At 39.6% G+C, this 18,083-nt stretch overlaps 2 protein-coding genes across 8 annotated transcripts in view; both read right to left on the bottom strand.

Moving 5' to 3' along the window:
* The window catches only part of SLC35A1 (solute carrier family 35 member A1), a 55,528-nt gene extending 54,216 nt beyond the window's left edge, over window positions 1-1,312 (bottom strand). The window contains exon 1 of one of the 3 annotated variants that reach the window (XR_012378494.1): window positions 1,098-1,311. Coding sequence is in view for 2 of the 3 variants with exons in the window: in XM_073893595.1 (XP_073749696.1) it covers window positions 1,098-1,200 (103 nt within the window). In the remaining variant the exon portion in view is untranslated. Of the gene's footprint in view, window positions 1-1,097 lie in introns of all 3 variants that reach the window. The other 2 variants (XM_073893595.1, XM_025862398.2) reach the window with 2 other exon arrangements.
* A 6,289-nt stretch (window positions 1,313-7,601) lies between these two features.
* The window catches only part of CFAP206 (cilia and flagella associated protein 206), a 30,587-nt gene continuing 20,105 nt past the window's right edge, over window positions 7,602-18,083 (bottom strand). For all 5 annotated transcript variants that reach the window (XM_025860067.2, XM_025860073.2, XM_073893489.1 and 2 more), the window contains 4 exons: window positions 17,776-17,916; window positions 15,401-15,594; window positions 11,792-11,932; window positions 7,602-8,065 (listed from right to left, as the gene is read on the bottom strand). In XM_025860067.2, the coding sequence (XP_025715852.1) occupies window positions 7,835-8,065; window positions 11,792-11,932; window positions 15,401-15,594; window positions 17,776-17,916 (707 nt within the window). In that variant the 3' untranslated portion in view covers window positions 7,602-7,834. The remainder of the gene's footprint in view (window positions 8,066-11,791; window positions 11,933-15,400; window positions 15,595-17,775; window positions 17,917-18,083) is intronic.

Genomic DNA, 18,083 nt, shown 5'->3' with positions numbered 1-18,083 from the left:
TTATCAAAACAATTCTATTTTTCCCCCTTATTTCCTGTGTTGCTACAAAAAGACTCTTAAGGTTGGACTTGAAATAGGAGAATGCCTAAGCGCATGATACGCAACCACAGACAATGCCCCTGGGCAGGGCTTTATGATAAACATGGGTTCCCCAACCAGGAAAATAACTTGGCACCCAGCAGAAAGATATCCTTCAAATATTTTTTTAACATTTATTCAGAGGTGAAGCCAAATGCCCTGTGGGAGAAGGGTGGAGAAGGAATCCGGATGTCGCTCAACCTATCCTAGCTACAGCTCTGAGGTCCAAAAATTTCAGCTCTGTTCCTAACTTACATACCCCACTCAGCAAAACAAAGTGCTTCGGGGTTAATGAGAATCACTCTCATGAAATGGCAATTAGTCATCAAATATTATTACTCTAATGTGCCATCCCTGGGGGGAAAGCGGTGAATCTCGCCCTCCACCCAAAATATCAAAGTGTTCCTTCTAACCACATACAATATTCTCCAGGGAAGGAACTCTGTTAACGACTGCTTTCTCCATCTCGTTACGGTTTCTGCGCTGTTTTAATGCCCCAGTGATGTTTTCTGTGACTGTTACAGGGACCAGCCGCCACTTGGGCTCCGCGCCCGGAGCATGCCCTTAAGCCTCTGAGCATCCGTAGGGCAGAAGGCGCCGAAGAGACCGCAGCCACGACGACCCCGGCCGGAATGGAGCACAGTCCTGCCTCCCGCCGGGTGATGCGGGTCCCGCCCGGGAGCTGCGCTCTGACCCCTCTCCAGCTCCGCCGCAGGCTGGGCCTGTCTGAATTAGGTTTCCACCCACTCACTGCAACCTCGTCGGGGCAGGCGCGGTCTGGGGCTGCCAAGCGGCCCCGAGCGAAGTCCGCCAGGGGGAAGACAGCCACAGGAGGCTGACTGCCCCGCGCCGCCTAGACAGGCGGAGGCACAGGCTCACGCCACAGAGCGGCTCCAAACAAACTCCCGATGCCCGACGCCTCGGCCTGGCCCCGGAGACCCGCGGGCGCGGGCAGGAGCTGACGCTCGCGCGCCACCGCCCCCCGTGGACTCCCCAGTCCCGGCGGCCCCCGGCCTCACCTCTTGGGGCAGCCATGGTTCCCCGACAGCCCCGCGCGGAACTGACGCACGCCCCCTCCGCGCGCCGTCCTCGGGACACCCGAGACCGCCTCCTTGTGGTCATAGAGACGAAAATCACTCGGCCTAGAGCGCCTCGCCCGCCGACCGTCCGCCGACTTCCTGCCTAGCCTGGCACCAAGATTTGGCTCAGCAATCCGAGCTACCCCCGAAAATGGGAAGACCCGGATGGAGGAGAGGCCTTTACGGCCGAGTCCTTGCTGACAAGTGCGTAAAAGTCGAGTGGAAGGCGTCATTCTGTAAACTACATCTCCCGGCCGGCTAAGGAAGCCGGGTCAAGGGAGCAGAGCGTTGCCTTCTGGGAATTGTAGTCCTCACCAAGGTGATTTCGTAGCAAATAGGACTTGAGTTAAGACTTGGTGATTTATGCCTGTCAGAGCTGTTGTAGAAACCCCCAGAACCCGCAAAGTAACAGAAACTACTTTCGCCAACTTTTGTAACTTTCACTTTGCTCATTACCTTGCATTGTTACCGCTTACTTAAACTTAATATGATTTATATATTTTTCAGAAGTCTGGTGGCTGTGTCCCTATTGTCAGCATTGTCATTGATTATATTTACTTGGCCAGACATTCTAACTACATGATCTTCTCACAACAAAAGGGCTTCAAAAATGTTAGACGTGTCAACAGGCATTTACTTCAATTGCTATAATCTTCACTTTCACTAGAGGATATTAATAAGCACAAGCGTTGCTAGAAACAATTCATTGGCAAAATGAAAGCCTTTCCAGATAACGCGGATTGGTTAAAATATAAAGGTATCTCAGCCCTTACGGGAACAGGGATACAAGAATCTAAAATACCCAGAAGCCTACACCTCCTGTAGCACCATCTTTCCCTAAAATGACTTTTCAGAGGTTTGAGTGATTGTTATATGCCATTGTCTTATCACTAGATATACATATATGTAGATAAATCTAGTTTACTAACATTATTGGAAAAATTTGCATGCTTTATTAGCATCACATTACTGTTAGAAGAAGCTTTGTAGAGTCCGACATTTGGAAGGCAGCTATGCTCACCACTATACCACCAACGCAGAGTCGGACATTTGATTAATCTCATTTTGGAACACTGTTGGACCTTCCCTCTACCGGGTTGTATATGTGCTCACTGGTGCTTCTCACCTCTTCCTGTAATTGGTACAGTTCCTTATTGCATATGTTCCTATATATACACTTAAACAAAAAATTCACACGTGTACTTGAAATTAACTTTAATAATGGAAAACATTCCATCATACATTCCTTCTTTTGTTTTACAACTACAGCTTTGTGCGGTTTAGCTCTTCCCATTTTGGAGTAACATTATGGTCTCAACTTAATTAAATATAATTATTCTTCTTTTGATGCTCAAGTTATCCCAATATGGCCCTTGTAAATCTACTGTTTCTTTACCTCTGCACAAGATTTTTAAAGCATTCTTTATTTCTGGCAACAAGAGGTTCCAGCCAATCTTGATACTTCCCTGTCCTACGTCATGGAATCAGCTACACTTCAAGGAACTATGGTTCTTTCTGGTAGAGAATAGTATCTCTCTCTCTCTCACACACACACACACACACACACACACACACTATAATTAGGGTGGTAGGTAAAATGCTGTTGGGCTGTTTTTTGTGACATTTCTGGTTCACATAACATATGCTACTGAACTCTACTTTTCTTAATAAACTTTAATTGTCCCAAAGCATTGGCATGAACCTTGGCTAGATTTTGATGCCTCTTGTCCTAACCTGTTCAGCCCAAGACCACTAGGGACAAACCTATATTTAGAGAAAGTCAGATATATTGATCCATTCCAGTGAGGGAAATCTCACACTACAGAAATTGTGTGGGATGTCTCTGGAAACAAAGAAAGAGTTATAAAATCCGGGAGATGGATGCACTTGGGTGAAATTTAAAGGAAGCAGTGTTTTGATTCGAATCAGGGCTATTTATAAAGAAGTCAACATCAGATCTGGACTGAAGAATAGTCTCAGGATCCTGTTTTCTTGAAAACAACAAAGTTACCGGATGTGGACTGCTGTATTCAGGAGCCCCTGAAATGGAAGGCTTTGCTTCTAGACTGGAAATTGAGGCTGCTTCTTTGTGTCAAAGTGACTTAAATCCTCCAAGCAAAAGCAGGCCATTTCATTCCTGCTGATAACAATTTCAACAGCAAGGTTCCTAACCCCGTATGCTTTCAGAGAACAAAATGTTTCATTGAGTTAGAAAGTAGACACTCAGAAGAGGGGGTGGTTATTATACTTTACTGAGCATACCCTTCAGGTAAATATTATTTCCTGTTAACTTTCCAGCTGGTGTTTCTGTTTGTTATCTCAGCCCAGTGAATGGCCAAGCAGATATTTACATTCTTTACATGTGAGCTAAATTTTACTTTCTCATTCTGAATTATCCTAAGTCTTGGAGGAAAACCTATTGACTTAATGTGCTGCTTTTGTGTATGCCTAGCCTTCTATCAACCGTGGTTATTGCGAGAAGCACTCATCTTCAACATGTGAACCACAGGGTCATTTGCCTGTTAATGAGCTAAACTGACTGTATCTCAAACAACTACTGCTATATCGCCATCTGAAACCCTAATGATATTCCTGATGGTCATTACCAAGCTGCGGCATTTGCCTTGAAATCCTGCTCACTTCTATCTCTGCTCAGGCATGACAGCTACCCTAGTGTCAATGAATTATATAAAAGGAAGCCCATTACTCTATCCACTGGTACTAAAGTAAAAGTGTAAGCTGTGCAGTAAGCAATACCAGAAGGCTTAAGGAAGTTATAGTCAAATTCAGGATACAGCTATATAATAGATTATTAAAAGTGGTGAAGTTTCAAGCATAGTAAATCATTAACCATAAAGAACATTTAGGCAAATGCAGACACCTAAACATAATTGTTTCCATGACAACTTAAGCATGTTTTTCTCATTCTGCTATTAAGAAAATTACATCCCAATTTGTTAGGTTAGTATTTTAAAACAATTCCTTCCTATGGTGTAATATTACTAAAGACAAGCTGAAAAGAATTGTTGCATTTTGTAATTGAGAGTTAAAAAATACAAGGAGACAACGTAAAATTCAGTGTCTAGACTTTAAGAGCAAAACATGAGTAACAATCATCAACATCTAAACATTTCTTATTGGAGCTTAACTCTCCCTTGCCTCTGCTTCGTTTTTTAGCTACCATAATCTCATTTTTCTTTTCCTACCAAGCAGTACTGATATGTAGTCTGTTCTTATTTCTACCATTTTCTGCCTACTGCGATCTTCTACTCAAGCCAACTCTGTACTCCATCGAACTTTTCTCATTTCTTATCCTCTTCTGTTTATTTATCAGACATTGACTGAAAGCCATAATGTGCCAAGCATTATTCGAGGCACTGACTGAGAGCTTGAAAACAGAAAGTGGGCAAAGTGAAGAGGGGAGTGCAGTAGACTGAGACACCGAGACTCTCTCCTTTCTTGGTCAACATTAACAGAGCACTTACCATATAAATGCTTTGCGTGGGTTAACTCATTTAATCCTCTTGACAACCCAATCAGTTAGGAACTATTAGTATCCCCATGTTCATGATGAAGAAACTGCAGCAGGAAAATATTAAGTAACACAGCTAGTAAGTAGTAGACCTTGACTTTACTTCTTTGGCCACAGGGATTCCTTATGTCTTTGTCTACTCCTCTGACTGCTCCTTGGTCTCATTTTGTCTCTTTCTCCTCATTCCATCCCCATTCCCTTGGGGATGACCTCCCAAATTACCTTTGTCCAGTTCAAATTCCAGTCACCTCTGCTTTATTTTTATCTCTTAAAAACACAATTTCTCTAGTACTGAACGTGTTCTCTTTTTTGATCAACCAGCTCCTCTTCCCAATTATCCTCGGTCTCCTAGGGTAGACACCCTGAAGTCATACTGTGATTTTTTCCTTCCTTTTCCTGAGATGTTCTATCCTGTTCATTAAATCTCACATTTGCCCTTCATGTCATCCATTACCACATACCCTAACTCTTGCAACACAGCTTCCTAGCCATCTCCCCAAACATAGCATCTCTCTCCCACAATCTTCTGTTGAAGAATCTGCAATGGTTTCCTAATGTCTGACCTCTGACAGGCAACATATTCCTCTGCCTGGCTTTCAACGTTCTCCAAAAGCTATACCAACATGACCTATCCAACTTTATTTCCCACCACTTCTCAAAAAATAATCTCCTTTTTCTTCTGTTCCATTCTCTCTTCTTTTCCAATGACTACTCTGCTGCTGAGCTTCTTATCAATTCCCACCTTGACTATTAAAACAATCACTTGACCAATAGCCCGCCTCCAGTTTGTTCTTTCATTTATTCCCTTTTTATTCATTCATTCATCTAACAACATACTATACAAATGCCAGGGGTATAAAAATGGCTAGAACACAGTTCAAATCTCAAGGAATTCACAATCTAACAGGGAGAATACAGAGGACCACATGTATACCTACTGACTTTAAGTACTCTACTAACGGTCTAACTACAATCTAGTGAAAATCCAAAGGAAGAAGCAATTAATTCTCCCAAAGGTGATGGGGAAAACCTTTACTGAAAAGGTAAAACCTAATCAGTGTGAGGACAAACATAATCTCATGAGGGTGTCTGTGGAGTACATTCCAGGTGACAGTGAAAAGCAAGAGCAGAGGACTTTGGTATTAAAGACAATGACATATTTGAAGAGTTTGGTTCAACTTGCCTAATATGTATAGTGTAAGGAGATAGCAAGAGAGGAGCAGAAAATGAAACTGGAAGATAAATGGATATATTTTGAAGTCTTACATAATATGTGAAGGCATTTTCCCATTATCCCCTAGGTAATAGAAATGAGTCTTCGTAGGTGTTTAAGTGAAGGAAGTAAAAGTTGGGGGAAGAGGACAGGGTGACAATGATCAGATTTATATGTTAGAAACATTATGCCAATGAATCAGGTAATAGGACTAAGTCCTAAACAATAGCAGTGGTGACGAAAACAGAAAGACACAGACAATTCAAATCAATAGGGCTTGCTGACTTATTAAATGTAGGGGCTGTGAGGAAAAGGCAGTCAAAAGTTTTTAATGTCTACTACTGAGTAGATGGTGAGGCCTTTGACCACAGAAAGAAATACAGAGGGAGAAACAAGTCTGTCCAAGACAATGAGTTTGGCCTGCAACCTGCTGAAACGGGCGTGACCATCTGGCGTGGGGTCCAGCGTGTGGTTGGGAATCTTTAGAGAGCACTAGGGCTTGGGTGGATGGTCAAGGTCCCAGCAGAGGACCATTTGGTCTAGCTCCCTTTATTCTGGCTCTATTGTACTTACCAGGCAACTTTCTGATATTAAATTGAGCTTTTCAAACTGGGTTTGGTATTTTTATTATTTGGAAATTTTACTTCCAGCCTTAACTTGATAACCCCAAATTATGGCTCACCAGCCATTCTTTTCTGTGTTTAGAAGTCTTGCAGAATCAAATGAGGGTTGATAGAACAGATAAAATAAAAAACCTGATGTTGTAAAGTTCAGTGTTAGCTCTCACCATCCCACCTCCTTCAAGGCCAGATCCTTGCCCCCACCCCGCGCCCCTGCCCCAGGCCTTGCCTCAACAGCCAGCTAGCCTATCTTTAACATCATTTTTAAACTACAGCTATGAAAATCATGAACACTGAGAAGTAGGTCTGTTTGAAGTTTACCTTCATGATATATGTGGAAAATGGATTTTGAAACATATTCATATTAAAAATAACATTTAACCTACATAGAAAACAAATTATATAAACACCTTAATAAAAGTCACCAAGGCAGGAAAAAATACACTAAATATAAATGATCCCCTCGTCATTAAAGCACGTTTAACAGTCCCTCCACCTGGGAGTCTTTATTATCCAGGAGTTGGTATTAAAATTATGTAAGACAGTTATAAAATTATAGCTCTAAAATTCAGCTATCAGTAATTCACATGGGCCCTAAACACAACTGCCAATGGGGTCAGGCAAACAAGACAAGGCAGCAGGAACGGGCACCGGAAGTGCCTGGCCTATGAGAGAGCACAGCCGCTATTCACAGGAAGGCCAGCCAAGTACTGCCAAATATTCTGATTTTTGTCAAGGGGCCAGAAATCCGGATTTTATGTAAAATTTCCAGATTTTTAAAATTCATGTGACCTCTGCGCTAATTATTCCAAATTAGCGAGGTCTTATTATACATCAGTTTCACCTATGTCAACATTTAATAGCTAATGAGGCTGAAAATACTGACTAGACTTTAAAATTTTAATGTTTAAAAAAATAAAATAAAATTTTAATGTTTAACATTAAATATGATTTTAGAAATAAATAAGCTTCTATCTCAGTCACAATCTTATAAATATATTAATATCTAAAGAGCATCATAATTTCAGCCTTTAATGCTGCCAAACTTTTTCTGACAAATAAAAGCTGAGTGGACAGAGTTTTACTTTTCAATTTTAATAGAATGCAAAATGTGTTACAGAGAACAACTTTTAGTTTTTTGTAGCAGGTTGACAGCGAATATACATGAGAATCCAGAAAACATTCACACAACCCATGAATGTGCCAGACCCACAAAATTAACTAATTTTAAAGGATGCAAAGATACTTGTCAATATAATATTTGCCACTGCTCATAAGTTGGTGAGCTCTACTTTAAAAATTCAGTCTCTAACTAGGTCTCATCAACAGCTCTAGTTAAGTTCACCTTGACCCCAGAGGTGACTTTACCCTGTCCCCCACGGAGACCAGCTATGTAAATCTGGGGCCTGGGCACTTGGCTGCTGCCTTCTCTCTTAGACTGCGTGCCAGCATCCTTGGGTGGGTACACCTGTGAACAATTTTCTCTTCTCATGTGACTGAGATCAGTTTGTACTGAGTGAGTAGCTTTCTGACGCAAATTGGCCTAAAAAGAAAGAGAATACACAGGAATTAACCCATCTCTAAAGAACAAATGATATCAGCCTAATCTTTTTTCTCAATCCACAAAGAAATTAGCCCTACAACATAGCATTTTTCTACAAAACATTAAAACATTAGAAAAACTAGAACATAATAAATATCCTTGGGCTAAGAAGTAGGAAAATACATAAAAGGTTGAAAACGGATCCAAAGAAAGAACATACAGATTCAAACTTAACAGTGAGCTCAATTATTTATTAATATAATCTTCTAATTCCTTCATTATTATACTTTGAGATTCAATACCACTTGGATTTTCCCACCATACTTGGTTTATTGTTTTAAAAGGCAAAACTTTAAGATACTGTCTTTTTTAAAAGGACTTCACCCAAGACTTTTAATATAAAAAGTTCTGATGTCTTCAGGTTATATTTTACAGTATTCTACATCTTGCTTGCTCTTTTTATGGATTACTAGTAAACATGAAGTTAAACAGATTACTCAGGCTGGGAAGCAAAAGAGGAGTTTATAAAAAGGAGACTAGGATTTACTGAAGTGATGAGGAAGTCCAAGAAAAAAACTCAGAAGCATTAGAGCCTGAGTTAAAAAGTAGAGACCTGGAATGAGAGGAAACATTCCAGATTTTGAGACACTGTGGGTGAGTGAGAACTGAAACTACTTCCCCTACACTGAGTTTATGGTCTACATTAATATGACTTCGTTATTCCGTTGTCCTCATTAGCAGGATTTTACCATTCCAAGAGACCCCTGTGAAGACAAATAGCTTCAGTGTTCACTACAGAACATCCTGAAAGACGCACCTTCAGTAGTAAGCATCAACAGAGATTAAGCCCTAACATTCTTTGCACCACTGCCCCATAAATCTGTACCCTCTACTCCCGTCAGTGCTGGGCTGCTCTTTCATGATCTTTACCCAATCCAATTCAAGCCTTCCTCCCGTCCCCTGACCTGCCCTTGGCATTGTAAGACCTGCCTTCCACCGTACTTTGCATTCTCAATAAATTCTGACCTTGCTGCTCCCCCTCGAGACACTGCCAAAGCTCTGCTGAGGTGATGGTTCCTCCTACAGCTTTAAGCAGTACACTCAGTTTTGTCCTATCAGCAGGTTGTACTGGTAATACATCGGGAGCTGGCATTCAACATGATGCAATTTCTAGAGGATAATTAGGTCTCCGGTGGGAATCAGAATGAAGTGGAGGTTGAGCAATGAGAAGAGGGGGTCAGTCGATAAGCAGTGCAGCCCCACCGAATACCCCAATCTCTTTATATTTCCAGTCCAGACCTATGTTGGCACTTCTACCTCTCATATGCTATCCAGCCATCATTCCCCTCTTCCCCTTTGCCTATTTATACCTCAGACCAAAAACAAAATGTCATTTAGTCAACTTTTATTTCACTTCTGTTATACCACTTACCAAGAGGTACTGAAATATTTTTAGTGTATCAATGTCACTTCCTAGATGATTAGCTTCTAAAGAACAAAGTAGTGATATCTATGTTACCTAGTATATATCCGATGGGCTCAAGTGAGTTTAATAGATAACAGAAAAGAACACGGGGAGGGAGTGGAGCTTCATGAATTACAGAAGAGTGACTGACGGGAATGGAACAAAAGGATCTGGAAGATGTACCAGGAAACTAATCCTTTCTCATCCCAGGAAATCAAGGGACTGAAAAGCTGCCACCAGAAAGGGTGTCTGCCATCAGAAAAATGTCAAGGTTGGTGAAAAGCCTATAAAACACTGAATATACAAATGGACAAAGGCTAGACCTTATATGAAAAAAGAACTCTGACCCACAACATCTGTAGCCATAGTTATCAGCCCAGAACAGGCAGGACTTGGCCAGCTTCCCTATTTTTTTTTTTTTTTTTGCTGCCCCCACCTTTCAACTAAGGACCAACCAGAGAAAGCCAACGATGCCCACCAAGCCAATCACGTAAGATCCCCCACTTTGAGTTAGCCCACCTCCATCTTCCCCATGTCAACAACCTCTAATCAGAGAACGCCCGAAACCTTCCCCTTTCACTATCAAGCTCTCCCACTTCTCCTGCCTGCTTTGGAGTTTCTGCCAACTGCAAGTGATGGTGGTTGACTCCCTTGCTCTAGCCAACTTTGAATAAATAGCCTCTGTTCCCATTTGGGTAGCCTTTGTTTATTTCCATACCTGATTTCAGTTGAAGAGATGCACAAAATATACTAAGAAAAGGCTACAGATATAAAATAGTTTGATTCCTTCATACTCTAAATACTTGTTGTTTAAAATGACGAGGTACTGTAAAAAGAGTGAGTGGGAGGAATTCCACCGAGTCAGACACGGCTAAGAGTTTCAAAGCCATGCTTTAGGAGCAGGCGCCTCTTATGATTAAAGTAACTGAGAATCAGAAGGACAAGAGAGCTCAGTGCCTGTAGAGAAGATGTTGACAACAAGAGGGAACACTACCTGAGATATAACAGAGGTAATATTCTGCTCCTCAAAAAAAAAAAAAAATTCCAAAAAAGATAAGGGTATACGTTCAATAATTAGAGGAAGCTGAGAGTGCTTTAAATACTAGAACCTCATAGGGCGCCTGGGTGGCTCAGTTGGTTAAGCGACTGCCTTCGGCTCAGGTCATGATCCTGGAGTCCCGGGATCGAGTCCTGCATCTGGCTCCCTGCTCAGCAGGGAGTCTGCTTCTCCCTCTGACCCTCCCCCCTCTCATGCTCTCTCTCTATCTCATTCTCTCTCTCAAATAAATAAATAAAATCTTTAAAAAAAATAAATACTAGAACCTCATAGATTAGCACAATAGATGGATCTAGAAAGAGAGAGCAAGCAACTACCATTGTTCTAGTTACTGGATGGTATAATTTGAGAATAGTTTCATCCTTCTGTACATGCTTAAAATTAGAAGACAATCTTACAAGGTAAAGCTGGCAAATTAATATGCAAAGAACTCTGTATGCAACTCATTAGTTTATATAAATAATTTAAATTACTAACTCTGTGAGTAACAGTACATTAAAGTTCCCCAACCTAGGGGCGCCTGGGTGGCTCAGTCAAGTTAAGCAGCTGCCTTTAGCTCAGGTCATGATCCCGGGGTCCTGGGATCGAGCCCCACATCGGGCTCCCTGCTCAGCGAGAGCCTGCTTCTCCCTCTCCCTCAGCCTGCTGCTCTGCCTACTTGTGTGCTCTCTCTGTCTCTCTGTCAATAAATAAATAAAATCTTTAAAAAAAAATAAAAATAAAGTTCCCCAACCTATACCTCTCGGCCTTAGCGCCGTCTTCTTGGAAACCCCCTGACTAAGTGAGCCAAGTGGAGGAAGAAGTGATGTGGGGGCTGAAGCAAAAAAGATTAGGCAGAGGTTCAAGCAAACAGCTAGGTTGTACACCCATGGAAACCACAGGAGCAGACATAAGGAAAGCCAGAGGCGAGGGACGCTGGTACAAACTCTTGGACTGCATGCTGACTTTCGAGAACTTGATTCAGTGGATCTAGAACGTCCATTGCCATCTGATCGCAACAACCACCTTTGAGAGACCCACCTTGCTCATACCAAAACTGTCCCTTTTGGTCCTATGCCCTGGACCTGTGACTTGAGGGACTAATTCTGTTTTCGTATGTGGCTGAATGTAACATATATACAATAAATCATCTCTTCTGCTGTCTTAACTAAAGAAAAAAAAAATCCCCAACCTATAAATAATTTTAGAAAATATTGTTACAAACCAATTTTATGGCTTTTCTTCTTAATTCCCATTCATTCCACTCATATGATCTCACAATTGTTGGTGGTAATATGTGCGTATCCGTCTGTGTGCTACTTTCAGACTTTGTAATTGGTTTTATATGTTTGTCAACATCCTTCATCTAAAGAAATCAAGTTTTGTGATTAGTAATTATTAAAAAACTAAGCATTATTTAGGAATAACTAAAAATATTTAGCTAAACTAACAAAAAGATTAGAAAAACAAGAATTTTTGAACATGGAATATACTCATAAAGACAGCAGAGAAAATAAGCTTGTAGTTGTGAGCTAAATGAGATAACTTTCCTGGGCATTATGGCTTTCTTTGTACCTGACTTTGTGAACTTAATATGGGAGACATATTTTGGAAGAGGAAAACATAACATCACTCATTCCTAATTCAAATGCCCCTCTCACATTGGTAGCATAAGCAAATACTTTGTTGAAAACTGACAGAAGTTTAAAATAGCCATTAAATATTAAATATAAATCACATTTGTTTGAAGTATCAAAACATCTTTAGGATATATCTTTTTTTAATGATAGCTGATGATGGGATTTTTAAAGTTTATTTATTTATAATCTCTACACCCAATGTGGGGCTCAAACTCATGACCCAGAGAAGAGAGTCACATGCTCTACCAACTAAGCCAGCCAGGAGCCCCTAGGATATATCTTAAACCCAAACTATGCATACACAGCATATTATCCAAGGTGGTTTTTGTTTTAGTTGGATATTTTGATTTTCTGCTGTGTCACTCACAAACTCACTATTAAAATATTAAATATTAACTCCAGGCTAAACAAGGTATGATTATGCGGTATATGAAATTGCTGGAGGGGGTGGTAGAGGTCTAAAGAACTCAGATCAGGGGCACCTGGGTGGCTCAGTCGTTAAGCGTCTGCCTTCGGCTCAGGTCATGATCCCCGGGGCCTGGGATCGAGCCCCTCACTGGGCTCCCTGCTCCGCGGGAAGCCTGCTTCTCTCTCTCCCACTCCCGCTACTTGTGTTCCCTCTCTCGCTGTGTCTCTCTCTGTCAAATAAATAAATAAAATCTTTAAAAAAAAAAAAGAACTCAGATCATAGTGAAGAGAAGGGAGAGAAGATTAGCTTCTTTTTTTTCTATTCTAGTATAACTAACAGTGTTGTATTAGTTTCAGGTGTACAATACAGTGATTCAACAATTCTAAACATTACTCAGTGCTCCTCACGCTAAGTGTACTCTTGATCCCCATCACCTATTTCACCCATTCCCCCACCTACCTGTCCTCTGACAACCACCAGTTTGTTCTCTATATTTAAGAGTCTGTCCCTTTTTCTCTTTGTCCATTTGCTTTTGTCTCTTAAACTCCACACATGAATGAAATCATATGGTATTTGTCTTTCTCTGACTGACTTATTTCACTTAGCATTATATCCTCTTGAGCCAACCATGTTGTTGCAAATGGCAAGATTTCATTCTTTTTTATGGCTGAGTAATATTCCTAATATATATATATGCCATATCTCCTTTATCCATTCAAGATTAACTTACTCCAAGGGGCGCCTGGATGGCTTAGTTGGTTAAGCATCTGCCTTCAGCTTGGGTCATGATCTCAGGGTCCTGGGATCAAGCCCCGCATCCATCTCCCTGCTCATTGGGAAGTCTGCCTCTCCCTCCCCATCTGCCTTCAGCTCATGCTCTCTCTCTCACTCTCTTAAATAAAATCTTTTTAAAAAAATAAGATCTTTAAAAAAAAAAAACTTCTTACTCCAAATCAAGCAATAGATAATCACTGATTGCCCTACCATTTAACATAAGATATCATTTTTGTCTTCAAAACTATGTTATGATATAGTTGGATAGATAAAACATGCTGCAGATGATTAGCAATATTATACAATTCAAGTAAATGACTAGTAAATAATTATAAGAACCACAGCTTTGAAATATGAAGGTCACTGAAGAAGAGCTGGGAATTAAATATACAGAAAGGGAAAAACAAGAACAAATAAATGGGGGGAAATTGTTCTTTAATGGAAAACTACGCATTATCTACATATAGCACACCTTTCTGATGATCTGATTCTAGCCTTTCACTGTCTTTGAGGTATCTTACAACTCCGTAAGTTATATTAAGTGGCAGCAAGGCCAAAAAATTCTTGTCTATAGACAGGCAAATTCATAATGCCTTCAAGGTTTTTTATGGAACTTGACAATGTAATTCTCTAATTTATAACAGAAAGTCAAGAGTCAAGCATAGCCAAGTTTCTTTAGAGAGGAAAGGGTGGGAGAACTTAGTCTATAGGCATCAAAACTTATTATAAGGCTCTAGTAAGATGAATAGAGAGCCTAAAAATTAAGCCTGTGCATTGAAGACACTGTAGATTCGGGGAAAGGACAGAGCACTGAACAAGTGGTCTGGGACAATTCACTACTCAAAAGGAAAAAAAGTTAAAATTAGATCTTCACCTCCCCCTAGACACAAAAATCAAATCCAAGTCAATTAAAGACTTGGGTGTGAAAGGTAAATCCATAATTGTTGTAAAACAATGTAGGAGAATATTTTTATGATCTAAGATACTTGAGGATTTCTTAAACAAGACACAAAAGTTGAAGACATGAAAGAAAAAAGAACAATAAACTACATATGAAATTGAAAAACTTTCATTTGTGAAAAGACACAACAAAAGAATAAAAAATATAAAACTGGGAGAGCCTAGGCCAGTGCAATGCAATCAAGAGCCTAGAAACAAACCCATTCCATAGGAAAATTGTTAATTCAATGGAGGTGTCATCATACTGAGTGTCATCATATTGAAAAACATATATTATTATTATCCCTACCAGTCACTGCTAGGATCACCTACAGTTTCAGAAGTAGGCAGAGTAAAAAATCTAACTAAAACCATTATGTTTTATTAAGACATAATTAATAAAACCACTATTTTTAAAAAAGCTAAGTAAAGGGTACTTCTTATGGATGGGACAACCCAATATAATAAACATAAACAATTACTTGATTATTTCATTTGATTATTTTAATGCAATTCCAGTTAAAATCTCAGGAAGATTTTGGGAGAAACTTGGCAAATTTATTAGGAAAATTACATGGCTATCTAATGATTCATGCATGACTATCTAAGACAATTTTCAAAAAGGAAAAGGGAAAGGAAAGAGCTTGCCCTATCAGGTAATAAAATATCCCAGAAAGCAATAGTAATGAAAGCAATATGGTACCAGTGCCGAGACAGACACACAGACCTGTTATCTTACAGCTCTAAGTTATCACCTGTGTTACCTGCCCTAAGCTCCTTTAATTTTAGATAAGGAAATACTATAGTTTCAATTATTTATCTAAATGTAGTATTTCTCTTCCAGAGTTCTCTAGTCTAATTCATCAACTTGACTCCTTTGCTTGTTTTCATTATTCTTTACGGATTTCACTAGTGTCCCTCTTCGAGGGTGAATGTCTTTCTGAGAGCACTAAAGGCCCTCTTTGGATCCTGTCTCTGTCTGGACTTAGGAACCATTCTACAACAAAGTCTGACTTTTTAATTAAGTATTCTTTTAAAAGTCATAAATTCTTAAAATACTGACTCTGCTTACATGAGAATATGGAATGAGGGTTTCAAACTGTTGATGAAGCTCCAGGAGCTGAATTAATTCTGCATTTTTTTTGGCCTTTTCTCTAATTAAATCAATATAATTTTCAGGATTTTCTGCAAATAAGTATGCAGCATCTCTGGTATTGAAAGTGTAATACTTTTCTTTATATTTCAAAATCCCAATTGCTGGATTTCCTGAAAATTAAGAAAAGGAAATGAATTAGGCATGAAATATTAAGTGATTCTATGTTTGTAATACATCCATAAAACCATCCCCTATCTACTGCATATTTAACATATGACTTACACTTTTCATTTTGCTAAAATAGTACAATTTGCAAATTTTTTAAAAAACTTTATTTATTTACTCATGAGAGACAGAGACAGAGAGAGAGGCAGAGGCAGAGGGAGAAGCAGGCTCCCCGCGGAGCAGGGAGCCCGATGCAGGACTCGATCCCAGGACCCTGGGATCATGACCTGAGCCAAAGGCAGACGCTTAACCGACTGAGCCACCCAGGTGTCCCACAATTTGCAATTTTAAATTATACATTTTATTAAATTATATTTTATGTGAAATTCATATTAAATTATTTTAAAGTATGGTTTATATAAAAACTTACTATCCAGATATAAGGTGTTTGAAAATCTCTTATGAGAATCACCTAGTCGTCTGATGGTTTTTTCAAATCTCCTTTAACTAAACTACTACAAGCATTGTTTTTAAAAATAATTCTATAAAAACTACAAAGATGGGACTTTTTTCCAAAATAGAGGTTTCTTCTTTTTCTTTTTTTTAAGATTTTTTTATTTTTAAGTAATCTCTACATCCAACGTGGGGCTTGAACTCAAAATCCCAAGATCGAGAGTCGCATGTTCCACCGATTGAGCCAGCCAGGGACCCCCAATACAAGTTTCAATGTTAGAAAATATTTCCCACTGTGAATGGATACTACATAAAATATGGATTATTAAATATCCACATAGTTGGTGAGAAATAGTAATACTGTCTTACTTATTTTTTCACTTGTTCAACAAAATTTATTGGCCTTATTCCTGGCACTAAGGATATAAAAGAAAACAAATTTCCTGCTCTCAGTAGATCAACAAATATATCATAGGCCAGAGAGTACTGCAGAAAAAATAATTAAACATAAAGCCAGCTAAACACATAGTAAAAGGAAGAGGGTGAGGTTGATATTTTAAATTGGGTGATCTAGGAAGTTTGAACAAAATGAAGTAGCAAGATACGTAGCTTTATGCGGGATAGAGTTTTCCAAGTAGAGGGAATAGCAAGGCAAAGGCTGAGGTGAAAATGTGTTTGGAACGTTCAAGAATAGCAAGAAGGCCAGTGAGCCTGGAGCAGTGAGCAAGGGAGACTGGCTGGCAATGAAGTCGGCGACATCATCTGAAAAGGACCCTAACCGGTAAGCCACAGTGTCACCTTCTTTCTAATAAAAAAGTAATACCCAACTGTGAAACATAACAAAAGAAATAACAAAGAACAAAGAAAAGGAGGAGGTTAATGGTGTAAGGTAAATTAGAAGTAATTTTGTCAGGGGCGCCTGGGCGGCTCAGTCGGTTAAGCGTCTGCCTTCGGTTCGGGTCATGATCCCAGGGTCCTGGGACACAGCCCCGCATCGGGCTCCCTGCTCCGCGGGGAGTCTGCTTCTCCCTCTGCCCCACCCCCCGCTCGTGTTTTCTCTCTCTCTCTCTCAAATAAATAAATAAATAAATAATTTTGTCAAACTCTTTTCATTCTAGCCCTAGCTGACTTTTTATTTCCAATTCATAGGGCACTTTTGGATAATAATTTCTGGTTTACTCTTTATTTTGGGGAAACTCTCATAATATATACATCATGGAGAGATTTTACTTGATAAAATACTGGCCATCTCCTTAGATATGACTTATCCAGAAATCCTGATTTATGTTAATGGACTATAACCATAAGGTGACAGCATATTGTGTAATAAACATAACCAGCCAAATTAGTGTTGCTCTTTCAAGTCATTACTTTGGAAGATGATATATTTTAGTAATGCCATGTGAATTTCTCGAATCCTTCATTGGACATATGAGTCATCCATCTTTTTATGATACTGTGGCATCCATATTTCATTATATACACATTCCATCACTTATCATTTGTAGCATAATCTCTTGGTTATGTCAGTCTACCAGATTATTCTGTGAGTACTTCAAAGATGAAGACGGTCTGGATCATCTTTGTGGCTCCTTTCCTAGCTCATCATCAGATCCCATAAAATTTTAAAAAACGAATAAGTAAAAAAAAAAAAAATGAATAAGTGACAACGATAGCACTTTATTCAAAGAAAAAATGGGGAAGTCAAAGTAAGGTTGTTCCCAACAATATACCTGGAAGGAGAAGACCATCTGTTGTAGCAAATGTGTAAGCACAAAATCCCCGATACTGAATTAACAATTTATCAAAATTTGCTGTTGTTTCTGGGAAAAGCCATTCTTGTTTTCTGAAATCTGCCAGATGTACTCTATCTTCTAAAATGAAAGAGGAGGACAAGAAAAACTTTAGTCAATGAGAAGAGTAGACAACCCAAGGAAATGAGCAGAAAAGACTGGCTGCTATATGACTAAAATAGAGATAGATCAGCTTCATTCAAGACAGTAGAGCTCTTCGTAATAGACTAGGTGGCCAAATACTTGGA

Source organism: Callorhinus ursinus, unplaced genomic scaffold (genome assembly GCF_003265705.2).
Source record: "Callorhinus ursinus isolate GAN/ISIS: 27379988/994484 unplaced genomic scaffold, GSC_fseal_2.0 scaffold6, whole genome shotgun sequence".
In the NCBI taxonomy this organism is placed as follows: domain Eukaryota; kingdom Metazoa; phylum Chordata; class Mammalia; order Carnivora; family Otariidae; genus Callorhinus; species Callorhinus ursinus.
Note: the sequence above shows the minus strand (reverse complement) of the source record. Positions and strands in the feature narration are given on the sequence as shown.